Here is a 23,200-nt window from a genome sequence, read left to right on the forward strand (position 1 = left end):
TGACGGGAAGGCTTGGAGGTCTTTTGGGACCCTAGAGATGCCCCTCTCCCAATGTTGCACCCTATGTCTTCGTAGGTGTAGAAGGTAGACAGCCAACCTATGATTAACTGTCCAGCGGAATTTGAAGTAAGGCCTGAAGTCAGTTACTCCTACGGTGATCCGGCCACCGACTACGCGCCTCAGTAAGATGTTGCCTTCCTCTCTCGGCACGACTCTTACTGGCTCTCCTTTGTGCTGATCTCGTTTCCACGTTTCCACAATATCCTTCCCTTCGTGTCTCCTTCTTAGGATACCGCCGCAGGGTGTGCAGGCGCGGTTCCGTTACGTTCTGTTCTGTTCGCTAGGCACCTGCCAGGTTCCCACGCCTGACAGGGACCCCCCCTGTGCCTTCTCCCTGCAACACCCCCTGCCACGGGATGTTGCCTGGTTCCAACCCAGTCAGCTTCTGACTAACTTCCTCCCCAGCCCCTGTTTTACCAGTGTGAGGAGTGGCCCAATAAATAAAGCCTTTTGCTCCCCCTAGTGACCGGAGTGTGAAGTGTAATGTGTTCTAGTGATACCTGGTCAGGAGAACTCCTTAGTGCCATCAGACGTACCGCAGCTCCCCTTAGTGGCAGAGCGCTATACTGCAACGACCAGGTCTCTGGGGCGCTGCACTCCGCTCTGTGCATCGCTTACATCTGGCCACTAATGGAGCAGATATCAGCTGATCTGTGGGGGTAAAACCTAAGACAGAAACAAATGAACATTATACCTGCTGTAAGGAAATAAGTAAAAGCAGTAGTGCATATAAATAAATAGAATACTTAGTAAACACCATTTTTGATTTAACCCCTTTGCGACGGAGCCAAATTTTTAAAATCTGGCCAGTGTCATTTTATGTGGTAATAACTCTGGAACGCTGCAACAAATCCCAGTAATTTTGAGATTGTTGTTTCATGACACATTATACTTTATGGTAATGGTAAACTTAGGTTGATATGTTTTGTGTTTATTTATAAAACATATCAGAAATTTGAGATAAATGTAAAAAAAATTAGCAATTTTCAAACTTTGAATGATTATCCCTTTAACCCAGATAGTCATACTACAGCAAAACATTAATAAATATCATTTCCCACACGTCAGATTTACATCAGCACCATTTGTAAAATGTTATGTTATTTTGTTAGCATGTTGACATATTGAAAACTGCAGTCAGGTAGTTCATTAACCCTTCAGGAGATTTTCAGGAATTAATGCAAAGTGGCATAACAGAAATGAAAAAGTGTATTTTTACCACCTACCGTAACTTCTGAACAGATTACTACAGCCGTCAGACTCTAAGGCCGCTATATGGTCGTGAATTGCCATCGCAAACATCAAGACCACACAATCATGATCTGAGGGCACCAATTTGGATAAAGAGGAAGCCCCCACACTCTGTTAACCATTTATATGATGTAGTCACTATTGACAGCAGCATCTAAGGGGTTAAACAGATATGGATGGTGCAAACACTGATCGTGGGTGATGCAGCAAGTTGTCAGCTATAGTGTCCACCTGACAGCTGCTGGATTGTCACCTGTATGTGGAGGCTATTCTCTTATATCTCAGGTCAGTTAAAAGCTGTATTGGCGGTCATTAAGGGGTTAAAAAAGAAAAGCATGAAGGCCATCCTACCAGCATTAAAGTGTACCCAAATTCGGGAAGGTCCTAACCTCAATAGCTTTTACTTATATACTTACAGCAGAGTATATGTTCATTTTGTTTCTGTCTTAGATTTTGTCTGTTTAATGGCCAGTGTGAACATGCTGCTATTTTGCATGGATACTAACTTACACTCCAGTTCATTTTTTTTTCGGTGTAGTGATCTGTGTGGGTCCCTGGTGTCAGACCCCACACTGATCGTCTATGGGTTATGTATCTTATGGATAGGTAATCAATATGTTACATATGGACAACCCCTTTTAGTCAAGTAAAACTTATCCAAATCCCTGGGAACGTAAGCACAGCTCGGTTAGGTTTTTGCTTTTATTATAGATAACTGAAGACGGTGGAGAAATTTAATTGAAAGTGAACAACCCCTTTAATACTTGTGGAAAGAAAGTTTTATGTCTCTCTTCCTTGAAGCCCCTGATACAGATGAGCACTTCTCACGCAGCAAGGACAGGTGGCACTGGTACAGCAGGATGACCTACTCAGGTTAAAGTTCTGAAGAAGATGTAAGATGCTGCAGAGTAGATTCCGAACAGGTGTAGCAAAACTGGACCAGTGGAGTCTGAAGAAGCAGAGCTGGATCTGCAGTGAGTGATTTAGCAGGAGTAGAACAGCAATAACTGCTGTTACAGAGCTGGCCCAGCAGAGTCTGATATAGTAGAGCTGGCACAGTGATAAAGTCTGATGTAGCAGGGCTGGATCTGCAGTGAGTGATGTAGCAGGGGTAGAACAGCAATAACTGCTGTTATAGAGCTGGCCCAGCAGAGTCTGATATAGTAGAGCTGGCACAGTGAAGGAGTCTGATGTAGCAGGGCTGGATCTGCAGTGAGTGATGTAGCAGGGGTAGAACAGCAATAACTGCTGTTGCAGAGTCTGATATAGTAGAGCTGGCACAGTGATGGAGTCTGATGTAGCAGGGCTGGATCTGCAGTGAGTGATGTAGCAGGGGTAGAACAGCAATAACTGCTGTTGCAGAGTCTGATATAGTAGAAACAGGAACACATGGGCTACTTGCACAGTGAACAAGTCTGTATGATCATGTTCACACACCACCAAGAAACCTGAAGACACAAAAGAGAATAGTAAAACCAAAAACACTCAGTTTGAAAAAATGTTGCAGTAATCCGCAAGTGCTAGTAAAAGATGTAAAAAACAGGGTATTTGGTTGATACGTTTTTTGCAAAAAATGTATACTAAGCTGCTCTACCAATCTTCACGGTATACCCTTATCAGAGCAGTCCTAACTAATGTATGCAATCCCTATCTGATGTATTTAAAAACCTGATCATCTGTATATAACCTGTGTGAACAGGGTTCAGAGAGGAAAAATCCATGTGTGCATACAGGGTAGAACAGCTTTTGTGCAGATAGCCCAAGAGGAGTGGTGGAACTCCCCAGTCTTGTAGACACAAGAGAACAATTATGGAAACAGGAACACATGGGCTACTTGCACAGTGAACAAGTCTGTATGATCATGTTCACACACCACCAAGAAACCTGAAGACACAAAAGAGAATAGTAAAACCAAAAACACTCAGTTTGAAAAAATGTTGCAGTAATCCGCAAGTGCTAGCAGGTTATATACAGATGATCAGGTTTTTAAATACATCAGATAGGGATTGCATACATTAGTTAGGACTGCTCTGATAAGGGTATACCGTGAAGATTGGTAGAGCAGCTTAGTATACATTTTTTGCAAAAAACGTATCAACCAAATACCCTGTTTTTTACATCTTTTACTAGCACTTGCGGATTACTGCAACATTTTTTCAAACTGAGTGTTTTTGGTTTTACTATTCTCTTTTGTGTCTTCAGGTTTCTTGGTGGTGTGTGAACATGATCATACAGACTTGTTCACTGTGCAAGTAGCCCATGTGTTCCTGTTTCCATAATTGTTCTCTTGTGTCTACAAGACTGGGGAGTTCCACCACTCCTCTTGGGCTATCTGCACAAAAGCTGTTCTACCCTGTATGCACACATGGATTTTTCCTCTCTGAACCCTGTTCACACAGGTTATATACAGATGATCAGGTTTTTAAATACATCAGATAGGGATTGCATACATTAGTTAGGACTGCTCTGATAAGGGTATACCGTGAAGATTGGTAGAGCAGCTTAGTATACATTTTTTGCAAAAAACGTATCAACCAAATACCCTGTTTTTTACATCTTTTACTAGCACTTGTGGATTACTGCAACATTTTTTCAAACTGAGTGTTTTTGGTTTTACTATTCTCTTTTGTGTCTTCAGGTTTCTTGGTGGTGTGTGAACATGATCATACAGACTTGTTCACTGTGCAAGTAGCCCATGTGTTCCTGTTTCCATAATTGTTCTCTTGTGTCTACAAGACTGGGGAGTTCCACCACTCCTCTTGGGCTATCTGCACAAAAGCTGTTCTACCCTGTATGCACACATGGATTTTTCCTCTCTGAACCCTGTTCACACAGGTTATATACAGATGATCAGGTTTTTAAATACATCAGATAGGGATTGCATACATTAGTTAGGACTGCTCTGATAAGGGTATACCGTGAAGATTGGTAGAGCAGCTTAGTATACATTTTTTGCAAAAAACGTATCAACCAAATACCCTGTTTTTTACATCTTTTACTAGCACTTGCGGATTACTGCAACATTTTTTCAAACTGAGTGTTTTTGGTTTTACTATTCTCTTTTGTGTCTTCAGGTTTCTTGGTGGTGTGTGAACATGATCATACAGACTTGTTCACTGTGCAAGTAGCCCATGTGTTCCTGTTTCCATAATTGTTCTCTTGTGTCTACAAGACTGGGGAGTTCCACCACTCCTCTTGGGCTATCTGCACAAAAGCTGTTCTACCCTGTATGCACACATGGATTTTTCCTCTCTGAACCCTGTTCACACAGGTTATATACAGATGATCAGGTTTTTAAATACATCAGATAGGGATTGCATACATTAGTTAGGACTGCTCTGATAAGGGTATACCGTGAAGATTGGTAGAGCAGCTTAGTATACATTTTTTGCAAAAAACGTATCAACCAAATACCCTGTTTTTTACATCTTTTACTAGCACTTGCGGATTACTGCAACATTTTTTCAAACTGAGTGTTTTTGGTTTTACTATTCTCTTTTGTGTCTTATGATATAGTAGAGCTGGCACAGTGATGGAGTCTGATGTAGCAGGGCTGGATCAGCAATTACTCATTTAACAGTGCTGGAACAGCGATAGCTAATGTAGCAAAGCTGGACCAACGGAGTCCGATGTAGCAGAGCTGGCACAGCAGTGACAGCAATAGGAGACTTGTAGCATCTGGAGCTGAGTAGTGATAGCCCAAACACTATAATGGCAGGACTTCAGCTACCTTATTACTCAAGTGGGATCCCCCAACTTATGAGACAACTCTATCAAACATTATTTTAGCCAGGGTCCTATGATCTGTTTGGGGATTTTATTGTATCAAGCATTCTGCCATGGACTTGAATATACAGTGGACCATCGTACTGTCTGACTCTTTCCATAGTCTACGGAAATCCTGTTGTATCTCTGGCACCATCAAGTCTGGACTGTTTCATTTTTTATTGAAAATAATAAAATATGTTTGCATGATAGGAAATGCAATGGCTAAAAATGACACAAGATAAGAGCTGTTTATCTTTAACCTATAAAGTGTATGTAGTTGTGATCTGAGAAAACATTACATGTAAGGGCTTCTAAGGGCAAACTGTTAATTACCTACTTCATTACTGTCAGAGTTAATTCAGTGTGTGGGAAGTGAAGCCGTTTTTCATCTTCTGCGCTGGAGTAGGAGCAGACAGCTGTTTTCACAGCTAGATCCATTATAGCTTATCACTGGAGGACAGACCACACAGGCACACCGTGAAATATGGCTACTGTCATGGCCAATGGGAGCCATTCAGGAAGCCGGGAAATAATAAAAATGGATCAAACATGAACCAGATTTATTTTATGTGCAAAATTCTCATTTCTGTAAGTCACTTAATATAAACTCTACTATTGTAAGGACTTGTTCAAACACGGCGTTTTTGATGCGCCTATTTTTTTTCTGAGCCTTTTTCTTATGGAAAATCGCAGCATTTTATAGTAACAGCAATGCGAATTAGATTTCTAAAAAATGTCATTCACACTGTGCATTTTCATTGCGTTTTTTTTACATTTTGTGCTTTTTTTTTTTTTTAACTTGGCATGTCATTTTTTTCCCCATTGAGGTCATAATGCCTAGACATCAAAAATACAATAAAATGTGTGTGATTTCCGTTGTTGTTTTCTGGCCATAGTTTTTGTTTTTTCAGAACACAAAAAAGCGTAAAAAAACTATGCTTGAATATATACTAAGGGTGGTTATATTATTATTACTACAATTTACAAAGTTTATGTTTCACATATATTTTTTAGTTTTTATTGCTCGTTGTGTTGATATAATTGATAATGGTATTATAATATTTTAGTACCGGAGGGACGTATGTTTCATAAGGCTGTCTAGGCTGAAGCCTATTTGGTCAGAATTTTACATCAGTATTTGTAAGCCAAAACCAGGAGTGGAACAATCAGAGGAAAAGTATAATAGAAACATATGCACCACTTCTGCATTTATCACCCACTCCGGGTTTTGTATTACAAATACTGATGTAAAATACTGACCAAATACTGAACATGGCCTTCAGATAAGACATCAATATCCGAACAATAAAGATGCCACACCCGGTACCCACACTGATCAGCTGTTCTCGGTGCTGGCGGTGGTCGGATGTCCACATGTGTTCATTGCGGAGTAGAACTACACAACTATTAACTGTGTAGTGGCCATGGCTGGGTACTCCACATCTACGCTTAGTCATTGCCGCCATGCAGTTGACAAAGCTGTGTTGTTTCGCTGCACACTTGAGCACACCCTGCCGCCGTTGGTACAGAAAACAAAAAATTGGGGGGTACCAAATGTTGCATCCCCACCGATCTGATATTGATGAAATGCCCTAAGAACAGGCCATCAGTATAAAGTACTGGACAACCCCTTTAACCATAATGTGGCAAATATTTTGATTTCTATGTTTTAAGACAGGCTGTGATTTACCACCTTTTGACTTTTTTAAAACACATTAAATAACACAAATAACCATATTTTTTCCTACTTTCTTTTTCTTCTGTAGACTATTGTCAGAGGCAGTAAACCTCCACTATATGCTTCCATCAATGGCTTGCTAGAAGACTTTGACAATATATCTGTAACACGCTCAAATTCCCTTAGAAAAGAAAGTCCACCTACTCCGCGCCAGGGATATTCCAACCATTCGAAGAGTTACCCTGAAGAAAATGGCTTCTTTACCTTCTCCCACTACAGTGAAACTGAAATCCCCCGAAGCAGTGTTTGTGAACGATACAAGGAAAGGAGCCTGAGCGCTGAAGAGGCAGAAGGCTACTACAGGGCAAGCAAGCCGACCAGACATAATGGGCATCCGGTTAAAATGAGGTCTTATGATGCGTACTTTCCTGAAGTAAAAAACGTGAAGGCTGATATGTTGAGTTATCCCTCAGAATACCACCCACACCTGGAAGCAAAAAGTAAATCTGTTGATCAGTGTGGAACGTCATGGGACTACCACAGGGTCACTGGTGCATCTCTTCAGGACTACAGGGACTACTTTCCACCATCTATTACAGGGACCGTCATGTTAAGCGAGGGCTCAAAAGAAAGACTAGAATATAGTGAATGGGGAGATGGGCTTCTCAAGGACGATTACGATAAAAGGCCGAAGTCATCATATGTAACCCAAACGAGCCCTCAACCAGCCATACGACAAAGGTCAAGATCAGGATCAGGCCTTCAAGAACCAGTCATACCCTATGGTGCACTAAAAACCAACCAGCAAGGGCACTCGTTTGCTTCATACACTTACCCCCGTTTGTCTGAAACTGCAGCATGCATTCCAAAGGTAATCCACTCCCATCTATCAGCTATTGACTTTTATTATTACCAGTTACAATATATATCTGCTAATCCATAGCAATTCTCATATGATAGTTAATGTCAATTACTGGTTTATAAAAGAGAAGAATATACTATAGAAATAGTTGCTCCCAATTGTTTCTCATTTTTGTGATAATTATATGTGTCTTTGTTTTAAGGATGTTGCTGACTTCATCACATAGCGATCTATATGTTAAGTAATCTGCGAAGACTATGATCACCCCTTATTGTTATTCACAGCACAGTGGTTGTCAGTACATAGTTATTAGCCCCATAGACTGATGCCTTTTACTTTTATTAGAAAGTTTAGCTGTTATAGAGGTGGTGAAAAAATAACTATTTACGTCACCACGCAGCTTGAAGTTCTTGCACTCTGAATCTACAGGACTATGTCATCCCTGAAGTCAACCCAGTATGTTCTCAAGGTGGCCATAAAGGTTAGATGGACGTCAGCAGAATTGGTTGACCGCCTAAGTGTATAACCTAGTCCTGACACTTGCCAACTGCAGCTGTTGGAGGAAAAAGTGGATTGGGCAGGTTCAATTTCAACATGCCCAATTCTTTATTCTCATGGGAGATAAGCCATCAGAGATGTTTGGCAGTGGCTTCATCTTCTTCTTCTATCTCCAGGATCTGAACCAAGAACGTGGGAGAAATAGCTGTTGGCAGCTGTCTAAGGTGTCTGAATACCTTTAGTGTGAGGAGCTCACACGTGATGTTATTCCCATCTGGTGCCTTTGTGGTATAGCCACAGAATATGCCAGAAGTCTGATAGAAGCAGGAGACTGCCAGTGCTGGTCTCTCTCTGGAACGGGCCCTGTTATTAGTTGGCAGGAATAGACAGGTGGCCTTGCATGCTCTGCTATCCATGCATTTGGTTGGGATGCCCACATAGTGTCCTGTAGCCTTGGTCAGCAATTTTCGGAACTGTGACACAAGTGAATTGAGTGTGTCAAACATGCAAGGCCACTAGCAGCACAGGATGTTCTCAAGATCAATGCAGGTCCTTATTGCAGTACCCATATCTATGGGTAACTATTTCGAAGATGGGTTTAACCCTTGAACATTTAAGTCGGTTCTTACTAGGAGACTTACAAAGAGAAAAATGTAAAACCCCAGTACGACTTGGCAGCCATGCATAACACTCTACAAAGAGTGAGGACTAGTTTTATGTAACGGTGAGCACTATTCAATGAGTAACGTGGAGCCCCAGAATTGTCATTTCAAGACAATTTTGTGAGAATTTCAGTACACAACTTCATTCAAGGCAATACTGCCAAATAAAACACATTTAAACTTGTTCACACATTGCGATTTTTTTTTTCTGTACATTTTTGCCACAGAAAAAAATGCAGTGTTTTAACCCCTTCGCCCCAAAGCTTGTTTTTATCTTCATGACCAGGCCACATTTTCCAATTCTGAACACAGTCTCTTTCATGTGCTAATAACTCTGGAACACTTCAAGTGATTCTGATATTATGTTTTCGTGACACATTTTACTTTATGGAAGTGGTAAATTTAGGTCAATATTTTTTGCATTTATTTGTGAAAATATCAGAATTTTGGTGAAAATGTCACAATTTTTAAACTTTTTATTTTTAAGCCCTTAAACCAGAGAGTTATGTCACACAAAATAGTTAATAAATAACATTTACCACATGTCTACTTTACATCTGCATCATTTTTGAAACATTATTTTTTTGTTAGGAAGTTAGAAGGGTTAAAAGTTTATAAGCAATTTATTATTTTTCCAACAAAATTTGCAAAACCACTTTTTTAGGAACCACATCACATTTAAAGTGACACCATTTTCAAAACAGCACCCCTTAAAGGACTCAAAACCAAATTCAATAAGTTTATTAATTACTTAATGCAATGTAGAATGAAAATATTACATTTTCGCACAAAATAGTTGCTTTAGACAAAAAAAAAGTTCATTTTCAAAATAATAAATAGGAGAAAATGGATCCAAAAATCTGTGCAATTTCTCCTGAGTACGCCGAAATTCCAAATGTTGTGGAAAAATATTGTTTGGACGCATGGCAGGGCTCGAAATGGAAGGCACTCTGTTTGACTTTTGAAGCTCATATATGGCTGGAACAGATAGTGAATGTCACACTTCATCTACCTGCAGAAGGTTTTAGCGGTTGGCTTTACAGATCCTTCCTAGTCCTTCTGACTTTAGGACGCAGTGGCAACCTCCCCTGACTCTAGTTGACACACCTGTTGCTGGTGATATTTCCAGTTCCATGTTGAGGCTTGTAGCTATAGCAGTCAGCTATCTTCCTCTTTGGTGTTTGGAGGACGTCTGTGTTTCTCTCTGAGTCTACTCAAGCTAAGTGTTCCCTGTGTTTGTGTATCCCATCTGTCTTTAGTGGTAATGGGGATTGACTAATCCTGTCCTTCTCTATGCAGGGCTTGTCGCCAGGGTCAGGCAGAGGTTAGGTATCCTGGTCGGCGATAGGTGCGGAACCTATATAGGGACGCTTAGGGCAGACAGGGTGTCATTAGATCTGCAAAGGAGTCTTCACTCCCCCCTTCACTAGTGTTTGATTCCGTTCCCATTATCCCTTCGTGTTGCGCCTAGTCTTTCCTACAATGTGCGTTACACTATACTCCTCAAGGAATTTATCTAGAGGTGTGGTGAGCATCTGAACTCTCAGATGCTTCACAGAATTTTATAACATTGAGCCGTGAAAATGAAGAAAAAATATTTTTGACCACAAAAATGTTGCTGTAGCCCCTAAATTTGTCATTTTCACAAGGGTAAACAGGAGAAAACAAACTGTACAGTTTATTGTGCAAATTCTCCTAAGTACGCCAATACCCCATATGTGGTCAAAAACTACTTTGAGGCACAGAACAAAGCTCAGAAGGGAAGGACCACTATTTTATAGTGACCCCATTTTGGAAATTACACTCCTCTTGGAATTTATATACAAGTGTAATGCCGATTTTGGCTCCTTGGGTGTTTTCCTGAAAGAAACAGTAGGATTTGCTGACTGTAAGTTAGGCGGGCTCTCATCGCTACAGTACTGACAAACATGTGGGCGCTAAATGTGGTTTAGGCACACTGGGGCTCAGAAGGGAGGGGGCATTTGGATTTGGGAGATTTCTGAGATCCCATGCACATGCCGCTTCTTTTTAACTTGCAGATTTTAACTTTCAAAACGCTTTTTTATTTATTTATTTTAAATCTGCATCATGTTAATTCTTTAAGATTTTTTGCATCATTTTTCACCCATTCCAATGAATGGTAAAAATAGCAAAATCCCTTCAAGAAGCGAACCCTGGGCAGTAGCTTGCACCTCTTAATACTGGCCGTGATGGCAGTGTCACATTTTGAGGAACAATACGGAGGGGTGAAATTATGACAGAGCTGGCATGTGTGGCCTGGCGAAACAGGGAATAATTTGGGCAGATTGTAGATAATTAGCAGCGTGGGCTAATTAGTGATTGCGGTGACATCACAGTGCGTCTGGCGGACAGAGACACAGCACTGAGGCTCATTTCTCTTTAATAGAGCAATGAGTAAAAACATCTGATCCCATAATTGTATTCTCTCACGGCTTCAGTATGAAATGCTGGTACACTATCCAGTGTCCTGTCTGTGCACTCCCATCTGGGAAAATAGTCCCAGAAAAATAGTTCATCATATCATGCTACATTGCTGCCTAGTGTTTGCATCATTGTCCTTGTTGGCACCGGAGATGGTATGGTCTCTGTGCTTGTGCCTAGGATAGCCAGGAGATAGTCACGTGGGAAAAGTGCGTGATCGATCGCTACTTTGACTCATGGACTTAAGATGCCCCTTGTCCATTTTTTACAAGGCCTGTCTATGGTAGCCGGGACCCCTTAAATGAAGGCATATGGTAAGAAATTAGGGGGTCTGGAGCTTCCTGTAATAAAACAAAATCATTTATGGCGTATTAAATAGAACCTGACAGCTGATACATGAACCATCTGAGGAACATATTGGAGGTGCTTGAATTTTCTGTATTTCTGCAAAAATGTAATCTACAACTGCATCAGATTTTCACACAAGTCTAAAAAGTAGATAAATAACCAAAGAAAACAATTTGATGAAAAATATCAGACTTTAAAGGGAACCTGTCACCCCGTTTTTTCAGTAGGAGATAAAAAATACCGTTAAATAGGGCCTGAGCTGTGCTTTACAATAGGGTATTTTTTGTCCCCTGATTCCCTACCTATGCTGCCGAAATACCTTACAAAAGTGTCCTTTTTCGCCTGTCAATCAGGCTGGTCAGGTCAGATGGGCGTGGTCACAGCGCTGTTTTTCCCCCACATCTTGCTTAAGTTCACGTTGGTGGCGTAGTGCTTCTCGCATGCGCAAGTGCCGATTGCACTGCGCAGCTGTCGAAAAAGAGCGCGCACGCCGCTATTCAGCGGTTTCTCGGTGGGCGCGGCCATCTTCCTGAGGCCGCGCGTGCGCAGATGGAGTCTCCCTGCTTCCCGAGGCTTCAGGAAAATGGCCGCGGGATGCCGCGCGTGCGCAGATGGCTTCAGGAAAATGGCCGCCGCGATGTCCATCTGCGCACGCGCGGCATCCCGCGGCCATTTTCCTGAAGCCCCGGGAAGCAGGAGACTCCATCTGCGCACGCGCAGCCTCAGGAAGATGGCCGCGCCCACCGAGAAACCGCTGAATAGCGACGAGCGCGCTCTTTTTCGACAGCTGCGCAGTGCATTCGGCACTTGCGCATGCGAGAAGCACTACGCCACCAACGTGAACTTAAGCAAGATGTGGGGAAAAAACAGCGCTGTGACCACGCCCATCTGACCTGACCAGCCTGATTGACAGGCGAAAAAGGACACTTTTGTAAGGTATTTCGGCAGCATAGGTAGGGAATCAGGGAACAAAAAATACCCTATTGTAAAGCACAGCTCAGGCCCTATTTAACGGTATTTTTATCTCCTACTGAAAAAACGGGGTGACAGGTTCCCTTTAAATAAGAAAAATGTTCCAGTGTCACTCATCTGTGAATAGAATAAGTGTGTGAACCTTTAGAATTAGCAAATAATTTGAAGGTGGAATTAAAGTCAGTTGATTTCAATCAATGGGATGACAATCAGGCATAAGTGGGCGAACTGTTAAAGAACAAGTATCGATCAATGTCTGATTTTGACAATACATATTTGTTGAAGTGTATCATGACACAAACAAAGTAGACTTCTGAGGACCCAAGAAGACAAGTTGTTGATGTTCATTGGGCTGGAAAATCTTACAAAACCATCTTTAAATAGTATGGACTTCACTGATTCAGTGATGCAGATTGAGTAGAAATGGAGAAAATTCAATTTGTATCCTCTCCAGGAGTAGGCAAGCATCAAATATCACTCCAACAGTGGAGATGGGTGAACCTGAACGGTAAAGTTTGTGGTCCACACTGGACACCTAGTGTCCATACATGGACCCTGATCACGGATTTCTCCTGGTGACTGTTCGGGTTCCGCAGCCCAAACAAAGCTTGTTGAAAGGCTGCAGCGCAGCTCTGGCGTGCCAAGGTAAGGAGACATAATCGTCCTGCAATTTAAATTATAAAGGAAAATATCACGATGTCTGTCTGTAAGTAGAATCTCAAGAGAATGTAGGTTGTGTAGCAGGACAACAACCCAAAGCACTAAAGTCGCTCTACAAAATAATGGTTAAAGAAGAATAACGTTTTGGAGTGGCCAAGTAAAAGTCCTGACCATAATCCTATAGAAATGTTGTGGAAGGACCAGAAGTAAGACAATCCACCAACATAACATGGGTAAAGATGGTTTATTAAGAGGATCAGGCTAAAAACCCTCCAAGCCGATGCTCAGGTTTAATTAACAACTAGTGAAATGTTTCAGTCTAGTTATTGCTGCACAAGGGGATCACACTATTACTGTGAAGGTCCACATACCTTTGCCACTTACAGACATGTGATATTGGATTTTTAGCATATTTGATTGATTTGGTTCTGCTTATCTACTTTTAGGACTTGGGTGAAAATCTGATTTTGGTTTAGGTCAAATTTACTCAGAAATATGGAGAATTCTGAAGAGTTCACAAACTTTCCAGCACCACTGTAGGAGACCCACATTTGTATCACAACTGAGGACTTGAATCTTTAGAAAAAAAACTCCTAGATTTTCAATGGCTGGCGTAAGAAGGGCCATGCTGTCTAATAATCATACAAAACTGTACAATGATCATAGACAGTCTGTAATCTCGCATCTGAGTCTGCAAACTGACTGTGCCTGGAGTGCCGTATGTTTACCCATATGGACAGATCAAACCTAATCTTGCCACTTTTGCCAATGGTCAAATCATGCGTAAATAGCAAGAGCAAAGTTGGATCCTACATAACAACTGTAAGATAAAAAAAAAAGAAAAAATATAAAAAGGGAGTTAGGAGAAGAAGCACAGTTTGTATTGATATAATAGATGGAAATGAAAAGTGACACATTCATTATTAAACCCTAATGTGCTTTATGGGATCTAAAATTAGCAATTGGCAGGTCAGTGTCAGCGGCTCGTTGCCAAAATCATGAGCGGTAATTCCCGGCTACAATCAGCAAATCTCTGAGTTGTCAAGAGCCGTCCCTCTATCCTGAAAGGCTTAGTTCAAAGCTTCAACTTAATGATTGCCTACTATATATATATATATTTCCTTTCAATCCACACTGTAAAATACTCTCCATATAATATAGGGAACGATACTCATGAATTTTTATATATAATCTCTGACCAATTTGAGCAATTCACTAAAGAGCTTATATAGAAAAGCAAAGAGCTCTTGAATATCTCGATTTTGAGAAATTTTAAAATTCATCTAAGTATAAAAACCAAGAGAATTGTGGATATGTAAGAACAACATTTAAATGGGTTGTCTACTATTCGGACAGCCTCTTCTTAAATAATGTGTAAAATAAAAATAACAGATATGCACCTCCTACACAGCTGCTATTCCCGCGATGTTGGCACTCGTGTTAGATTGTTATGCCACATGAGCGCGAGTCGGCTACAGTAAGTACAAGTTTCATGTGAGGGAAGTGGCCGCTGATTGTCTGCAGCTCTCGCATGACCTAACAATGTCATGTGAGCAACAACATCACAGGAATAGAGATGGGCGAACCTGAACAGTAAAGTTCGCGGTCAGTACCGAACACCTATTGTTTGGACACGGACCCTGAACTGAACTGTTAGGGTTCGGCACCCCGAACACCGGGTGTTTCTCGCGCTCTCATCTGCATGACAGCACAAGAATCTTTGGTGGCTCTGATCGGTGGTAAGATTAACACCACCGGTCAGAGAGCCGCTGCTCTTACACCCTTTAATGACAGTGTGAGCCCGCAGCTGTGATCATAGGTAAAAAGTTTACCTCTGGTCACTCGCGTCAGCTGATGGTGTTACTAGTCCCATCAGCCTACGCCTGCTGCCGCCAATAACAGTGAGAGCAGTGGCGGCTGATGGGAGTATTCATCAGCCGATTCCTGTGCTGTAAATAAATTATCAAAAATTCAGGGGAACCCACACTTTTTTTATGACCAGCCAGGCAAAACTGACAGCTGCTGGTTGCAACCCTCAGCTGTCAGCATTAGCAAGGCTGGTTATTAAGAATAGAGGGGTCCCCGTGTTGGTTTTTAAAATTATTTAAATAAAACATTTTTATTCCCCCCATTTTTGACATCCAGCCAAGCTAAAGCTGACAGCTGGGGGCTGTATTCTCAGGCTGGCAAGGGGCCATGAATATTGCCTCCCCCAGCCTAAAAACCGCAGCCACCCCAGAAAAGTCACATCTATTGCATGCGCCAATTCTGGGGCTTTGCTTGGCTCTTCCCACTTGCCCATTTAAGTGAATGGGGTTCGGGTACTTTTTTTTTTTTTAACGGGTCGATCCCGCCAGACACAAACATCCAGGGGTTCGCCCATCACTACATACAAATAGCATAGGTGCAGGAGGTGCGCATCAGTTATTTTAATTTTACACTGGAGAATACAGTATTTAGGAAAGAATTCTTTCAGTAGTGTACAACCCCTTTATAGTACATCTACACTGGGTGTAAATTGAGGGAAAATATTGCAGATTTTGTTGTAACTTTGCCTTTTAATTTCACCCAATTTATTGCAAAGGATGAAATCCACTGTGAAAATCCACAGCATAAATTGGCAAGCAACCCTGACTTCTGCTTACTTGATAGATATGTTGAAAACTACACTGCTCAAAAAAATAAAGGGAACACTAAAATACCACACCCTAGATATCTCTGAATGAAATATTCCAGTTGCAAATTTTTATTTATTGCATAGTGGAATGTGTTGAGAACAATAAAACATAACAATTATCAATATAAATCAAAATGAATATCCCATGGAGGTCTGAAGTTGGAATGATGCTCAAAATCAAAGTGGAAAATCAAATTACAGGCTGAACCAACTTCAGTGGAAATGCCTCATGACAAGGAAATGATGCTCAGTATTGTGTGTGTCCTCCACGTGTCTGTATGACCTCCCTACTGTAAAACGCCTGGGTATGCTCCTGATGAGGTGGCGGATGGTCTCCTGAGGGATCTCCTCCCAGAGGAGGGCCAGTCCATAGCTTCAATGCCTTCATCTTGCAGGAACTGCTGACACACTCCAGCCATACGAGGTCTGGCATTGTCCTGCATTAAGAGGAAACAAGGGCCAACCGCACCAGCATATGTATGTACATAATGGCAGTCAGGCTACCTCTGGCGAGCACATGGAGGGCTGTGTGACTCTCCAAAGAAATGCCACCCCACATCATTACTGACCCACTGTGAAACCGGTCATGCTGAAGGATGTTGCAGACAGCAGATCGCTCTCCATGGCATCTCCAGACTCTGTCACGTCTGTCACATGTGCTCAGTGTGAACCTGCTTTCATCTGTGAAGAACACAGGGCGCCAGTGGCGAATTTGCCAATCCTGGTGTTCTGTGGCAAATACCAAGTGTCCGGCATGGTGTTGGGCTGTGAGCACAACCCCCATCTGTGGATGTCGGGCACTCAGACCATCCTCATACAGTCGGTTTCTAACCATTTGTGCAGACACATGCACATTTGTGGCCTGCTGGAGGTCGTTTTGCAGGGCTCTGGCAGTGCTCCTCCTGTTCCTCCTTGCACAAAGCCTGAGGTAGTGGTCCTGCTGCGGAGTTGTTGCCCTCCTACGGCCCCCTCCACGTCTCCTGGTGTACTTGCCTGTCTCCTGGTAGCGCCTTCAGCCTCTGAACACTACGCTAACAGGCACAGCAAACCTTCTTGCCACAGCTCGCATTGATGTGCCATCCTGGATGAGCTGCACAACCTGAGCCACTTGTGTGGGTTGTAGAGTCCATCTCATGCTACCATGAGTGTGAAAGCACAACCAACATTCAAAAGTGACCAAAACATCAGCCAGAAAGCATTGGCATTGAGATGTGGTCTGTGGTCCCCACCTGCAGAATCACTCCTTTATTGAGGGTGTCTTGATAATTGCCAATAATTTCCATTTGTTGTCTACTCCATTTGCACAACAGCATGTGAAATTGATTGTCAATCAGTGCTGCTTCCTAAGTGGATAGTATGATTTCACAGAAGTTTGATGTACTTGGAGTTATATTCTGTTTTTTAAGTGTTCCCTTTATTTTTTGAGCAGTGTATTTGTGGGCAGAAAATTCACACCTTATTACCAGCAAAGAGGAGAAAAATTGAAAAAAATAATCTCATCCACTTGCTGTGTATAACATTTACGAATAATCCAGTCTGAAAATGATCTGCAGTGAAGATCTTACAGCCGAAGCATTTCAATTTTTGCTGCAAATGTAGGAATTTGCAGATTTAAAAATAGATATTGAGTTATTAGGTAACCTAGTTCCTCCACAAGAGGGAGCTCTCTATATACTGTCTTATTATTGAGGTCCATGTCTGTGGAATGTTTCTACACTCCCTCTAGTGACAGCTGCAGGTATCAGCATGCTTTAGGAGCAACTTACAAAGGCCTCAATGACACTTGTCCTGCATATTTCTCACCCTTTTAACCCCCTTTTTTCCCCATTTTACAGAGAAATTAGTTGATTTGACCCTGACATTTTGCAGCATTTTGGAAGTGATGTTAGATTTGCATGATGCGCTGCCTAAAGTAGTTGCAGATAAAGAGATAAAGTTATTGTCTAATAATGAAACAGAATATTACAAATAATGCAGCAAATTTAAAAAAATAAAAATAAAAAAAAATTCTGAAGAAGATAAAGTATTATCTGCGAAGCATCAGAGACAACATAATAGCTAAGCATTTGTAGTTTTCACCGACCTCAAGAAAAGGCAGCGAAGCGTTAAAGATATTCTGCATCTGAACATCTCAAGCTGTTCTCAGATTTTGCAGAACATTAAAATTCTGTTGTCTGTAGCTGCTTGTATGCAGTACCCCATCAGCTTGCAGGGCTTGCCATGAGTTGCTGCTCGTTTCCTTCTGAGGGTCCCTGCAGGGGAAAATACTAATCATTAGGGAATACTTAGTCATCTAAAAATATAGATTTTGGGTCCTGGTGCAAAATATTCTCTCCCATATCATTCTCTCTGCAGGGAAGTCTGGTTCATTTGTTTTTATATGTTCTATTGATTTATTTTAAATGCCGAAGCGCATTGTCATCGCTGTCCCCGATGGGGCGCACAATCTACATAGATTCCCTATCAGAACGTCTTTGAAGAGAAGCGTTGTCCACTAGTTTGATCCAGGTGACCAGTCCTAATGTCTGACCCCTCCAAAGATGATCTGTTCCCAGCTCTGGTGGATATAAGCAGTGCATTGCAGTGTTCAGCCGTCATATAGTGCACGGAGCTGTGCTGTTCTGCGCCGTACACCATTTATATCTGTCTGCCGCTGGAGATTCCAACAGTTCATCTTTGGGAGTGTGGGGTGTCAGACCCCTGCCGATCTCTTACCGATGACCTTGACATATCAAATTAGTGGACAACCTCTTTAAGGCTACGTTCACATTAGCGTTGTGCGGTGCTGCGTCGGCGATGCAACGCATGCAAAAACGCAGCTTTTTGTGACGCATGCGTTCATTTTTGCATGATTTTTGGCGCAGAAAAAACTGCATCATGCAGCGTCCTCTGCGCCCTGACAGTTGCGCCAAAATGCGTCACAAAACGCAAGATAACGCATGTCCATGCTCCCCCCATGTTAAATATAGGGTCGCATGATGCATGCGTCGCCGCAGCTGCGCCCGACGCTGCCCCGCACAACGCTAATGTGAACATACCCTAAAGGTGACATCCAACTTGAATCCATATTTTACCGCCACTATACGATGCGAATGTGAATAACAATCTACATTGGAAGGATCCCATGCTTGGCCCAAACTCAGAGTAGTTACACACTTTGCATTATTTTGGGCAGGAAAGTTATTTCTGATTAAATAATGCAAAGTGTGTAACTACTCTAAGTTTGGGCCAAGCATGGGACGAGGACCAATGCGATCCTTTGACTGTAGATATAATATGTGATATATTTTTGGGTATGTTTTTACATCTGCGCTTCTCTTTATCCTGTACACAGACTTGGAGAAGAGAAATAATTGTTTTTTTTCTCTCCGGGCAATGCAATAATGATATTAGCACGCTCGGTTATCCATTTGTACTGCAAATCGTTGACCCCGGCGCTTAGACAAGACCCACGATTGCATCTCAGCACAGTACAGTGATGGATTTCATGTCAAGGCACCGTCCGCCTGGCTGATCAGGTCCTGAATGGCTTCTGCAGTCTCCTCCTTCCCTACCGTTCACTTCCCTGGGGAACCTAATTAAATACTGGAAAAGCAAAAAAATCACAAGTCCCTGAGCGTCCTTTACTTCTGGAATCTATTCCCTCTATGGGGAGTACTGAATTCTATCGGTTTTATGAATCCATATTCTGTCTGCTCTATGGATACATATTTTAATATATATATATATTTATATATATATATTATACACACACATGTGACCGTGCATTGACTCAGAACAAAGGGTTAAGAGTAATCTTGCCACACACAATGCTAATTACCGCTCAGCTGTGAAATACGACAAGCTCCATTAATTTTGCTCAGCTGCAGCTTTATGCCGCTATTTGCATGAAAATACTTATGATCGCTCTATTTGCCCCATTTCAAAGCCAAAATTCTATGTATTCTGGTATTTTGCCCTGCTGGCTCGGCAATCAGACTCCAAATCAGGATAATTTTTTTTTGTTTTTTGTTTAAAGATTCGCTGCTATTTTTGCACAAAAGAAGGATTTTAGTTATTGGTATTTAGCCAAGCAGTAGTATCAGTACTCTGCCGCAGTTTCACATCCGTGGGTTTTTAGACAAAATCTTCAGCCGTTTCGTGTCACTCTTCTTTTTGCCATCCCCCCCCCCCCCCCCTACTGAGCGCAGCATTGCACACATGTACTATGGAGGGAGTTCAGTGACAAATTGATTCTGCGGCTTTTTTTTTTTTTTTTTTTTTTTGCAGCCTTAGCATAAAACAGTCCTATGATGTTCCACTGCAGAATTCAATTTCACAGTTCAGTTAGGTCCTTGATTATGCTGCCAAATTCAGATTAATGTTCGCTTAACGAACATGAATCAGGGGACTTCTGGCTGACAGCCAGCAGTGATACCATGAGATGATGGCAGTGTTCAGTTTCACGCCCCGGACACCTCTGTGCGCTGCTACTGATATTGATTGATTAAATGAATTCAATAGTATAATTACTTGTAAGCGTTACATTAGTCGTGTGTGTCAGATTCCCCCTAGATAAGTAATATAGGAAGGATGGTATTGTTGGGGGATGAGTAGCCGTTAACAAAAATACTAGTTTAATATCCCATCACAAGGAGATTTTTGCAAATATCACCAACTGTCATGGCGGCGTCAGGGTCTGTGCAATCCAAGGATTCTTACACTCTTCCTTACTCCATTGTTAGCTATGGTCAGCGCAGGGTGACCCAGGCATCGACTCAAAGAGCTGCTGCTCCGAGGCAGGTTAGCAAGAGTTAAATCTTTGCTGGGCTGAGGGGGTTAATTGCCTTTAGTCACATGCTGGGGGAGAAGCAGTCATGTCTGCTCTCCTTATATGTAGGCTGTCTTTGCTATGCAGGTAATTAGCTAGCTATATAATTAGTCTATCCTGGTCTGGAGGGGTGACACATCCTGACTAACTGGTCATCTTAAAGTTGTTACAAGCATTGTTTGGTGAAACCTTTCCATTTCCCTTGAATTCTTTGTTACTTTGTTACCTCATGGACTTTACACTTTTGTTCCGTATTGTTTTTCCCCTGTGAAAATGTGAGTGATTGTGCTTCGTTTTGCCCTGTCCAGAGGCGTAGCTAGGGTTTTCGTTCAGGGGGGCGAAACTTCTGAGTGGGCCCCTAACCAGGTAACCTTGATTACAACTGGGTGACGCACCCTAATACTGGAGGAGAACCTCAGCAGATGACCGTGCTGTTACTGAAGATAATCTCTATATAAAGACCAACATGGATATTACCGCCATATGGTCAGTGGTAGATACCAGTCCTACAGAACATATAAGAGATCACTGCACAGTTACAGATAATGACTGACCGCTGACGTCCTTTCTGATGGAATCGTTCACTTTTCCCGTCTTTTCCATCTGGCCCAGACCGACATGACAACTTCTTCCAGCCAGGACTCGCCTGCAGAGAATAGAATAAATACACATTTCACTTCTCATATTCCAGCCCCATCACCATCTATTCCCAACCTGCACAAACTGCTCATCGTACTGATACCCCAATACTGAGCTGCTGCTGCCGTATGTGTCCCTATTACTACCCCTGATACCCCAATACTGAGCTGCTGCTGCCGTATGTGTCCCTATTACTACCCCTGATACCCCAATACTGAGCTGCTGCCGTATGTGTCCCTATTACTGCCCCTGATACCCCAATACTGAGCCGCTGCTGCCGTATGTGTCCCTATTACTGCCCCTGATACCCCAATACTGAGCCGCTGCTGCCGTATGTGTCCCTATTACTTCACCTGATACCCCAATACTGAGCCGCTGCTGCCCTATGTGACCCTATTACTGCTCCTGATACCCCAATACTGAGCCGCTGCTGCCGTATGTGTCCCTATTACTGCACCTGATACCCCAATACTGAGCCGCTGCTGCCGTATGTGTCCCTATTACTGCACCTGATACCCCAATACTGAGCCGCTGCTGCCGTATGTGTCCCTATTACTGCACCTGATACCCCAATACTGAGCCGCTGCTGCCGTATGTGTCCCTATTACTGCCCCTGATACCCCAATACTGAGCCGCTGCTGCCGTATGTGTCCCTATTACTCCACCTGAGACCCCAATACTGAGCCACTGCTGCCGTATGTGTCCCTATTACTCCACCTGATACCCCAATACTGAGCCGCTGCTGCCGTATGTGACCCTATTACTGCTCCTGATACCCCAATACTGAGCCGCTGCTGCCGTATGTGTCCCTATTACTCCACCTGATACTCCAATACTGAGCCGCTGCTGCCGTATGTGTCCCTATTACTCCACCTGATACTCCAATACTGAGCCGCTGCTGCCGTATGTGTCCCTATTACTGCACCTGATACCCCAATACTGAGCCGCTGCTGCCGTATGTGTCCCTATTACTGCACCCGATACCCCAATACTGAGCCGCTGCTGCCGTATGTGTCCCTATTACTGCACCCGATACTCCAATACTGAGCCGCTGCTGCCGTATGTGTCCCTATTACTGCACCCGATACCCCAATACTGAGCCGCTGCTGCCGTATGTGTCCCTATTACTGCACCCGATACCCCAATACTGAGCCGCTGCTGCCGTATGTGTCCCTATTACTGCACCTGATACCCTAATATTGAGCCGCTGCTGCTGTATGTGTCCCTATTACTGCACCTGATCTTATCAGATATTCTATAAAACAAGCTGTATATATTGTGGCAAACCAATGTCAGGAGAGGGCAATTGGTCAGCTTTGATCCTAAGTAGTAGGTGTTCTCTACAGTTAGAGCAGTCAGACTGTGGAATGCTTGAACACAAAAGGTAGTAATTGCAGACACTATAACTGCTTTTAAAATGAGCTGGATGCTGTTTTCACAACAAATGACATTGTGGATTATAAATAATCTGGCAATCGAAAATGTATTACTGCTGGAAAAAGGTTCAACTTGATGGACTTACCGGTAAGTCTTTTTTTCAACCTATTTAACTATGTAATGATATGTAACTATGCCGTCTGAATGATGCCTTAGCCTCAGGCACATGGCTGCATTACTGCCCTATTTTTTTCTGGAGCATTCAAATATATTGTTCAGATTCGGTTTCTGAACATTTGGGAGTATTTTTCCTTAGAATTTTTTTTTTAGACAAAATGATCTCCATTCTTGCAGCTTTGGTGCACTACAGACTATTTGCACCATGAATCATGGTTTCACATGGAGCAAAGGCCATTCCCTGTGTAAAGATAAATTAATGTTCAAATATTCAGTGAAAAAAAATACAATACATGGATGTTGAGTTGCTTCCCAAAGT

At 42.4% G+C, this 23,200-nt stretch overlaps 1 protein-coding gene across 4 annotated transcripts in view; it reads left to right on the plus strand.

Moving 5' to 3' along the window:
- The window catches only part of PAK5 (p21 (RAC1) activated kinase 5), a 166,156-nt gene that overhangs the window by 118,787 nt on the left and 24,169 nt on the right, over positions 1–23,200 (plus strand). For all 4 annotated transcript variants that reach the window (XM_069768800.1, XM_069768801.1, XM_069768802.1 and 1 more), the window contains one exon: positions 6,846–7,628. In XM_069768800.1, the coding sequence (XP_069624901.1) occupies positions 6,846–7,628 (783 nt within the window). The remainder of the gene's footprint in view (positions 1–6,845; positions 7,629–23,200) is intronic.

This window comes from Ranitomeya imitator, chromosome 5 (assembly GCF_032444005.1).
Source record: "Ranitomeya imitator isolate aRanImi1 chromosome 5, aRanImi1.pri, whole genome shotgun sequence".
Taxonomy (NCBI): Eukaryota; Metazoa; Chordata; class Amphibia; order Anura; family Dendrobatidae; genus Ranitomeya; species Ranitomeya imitator.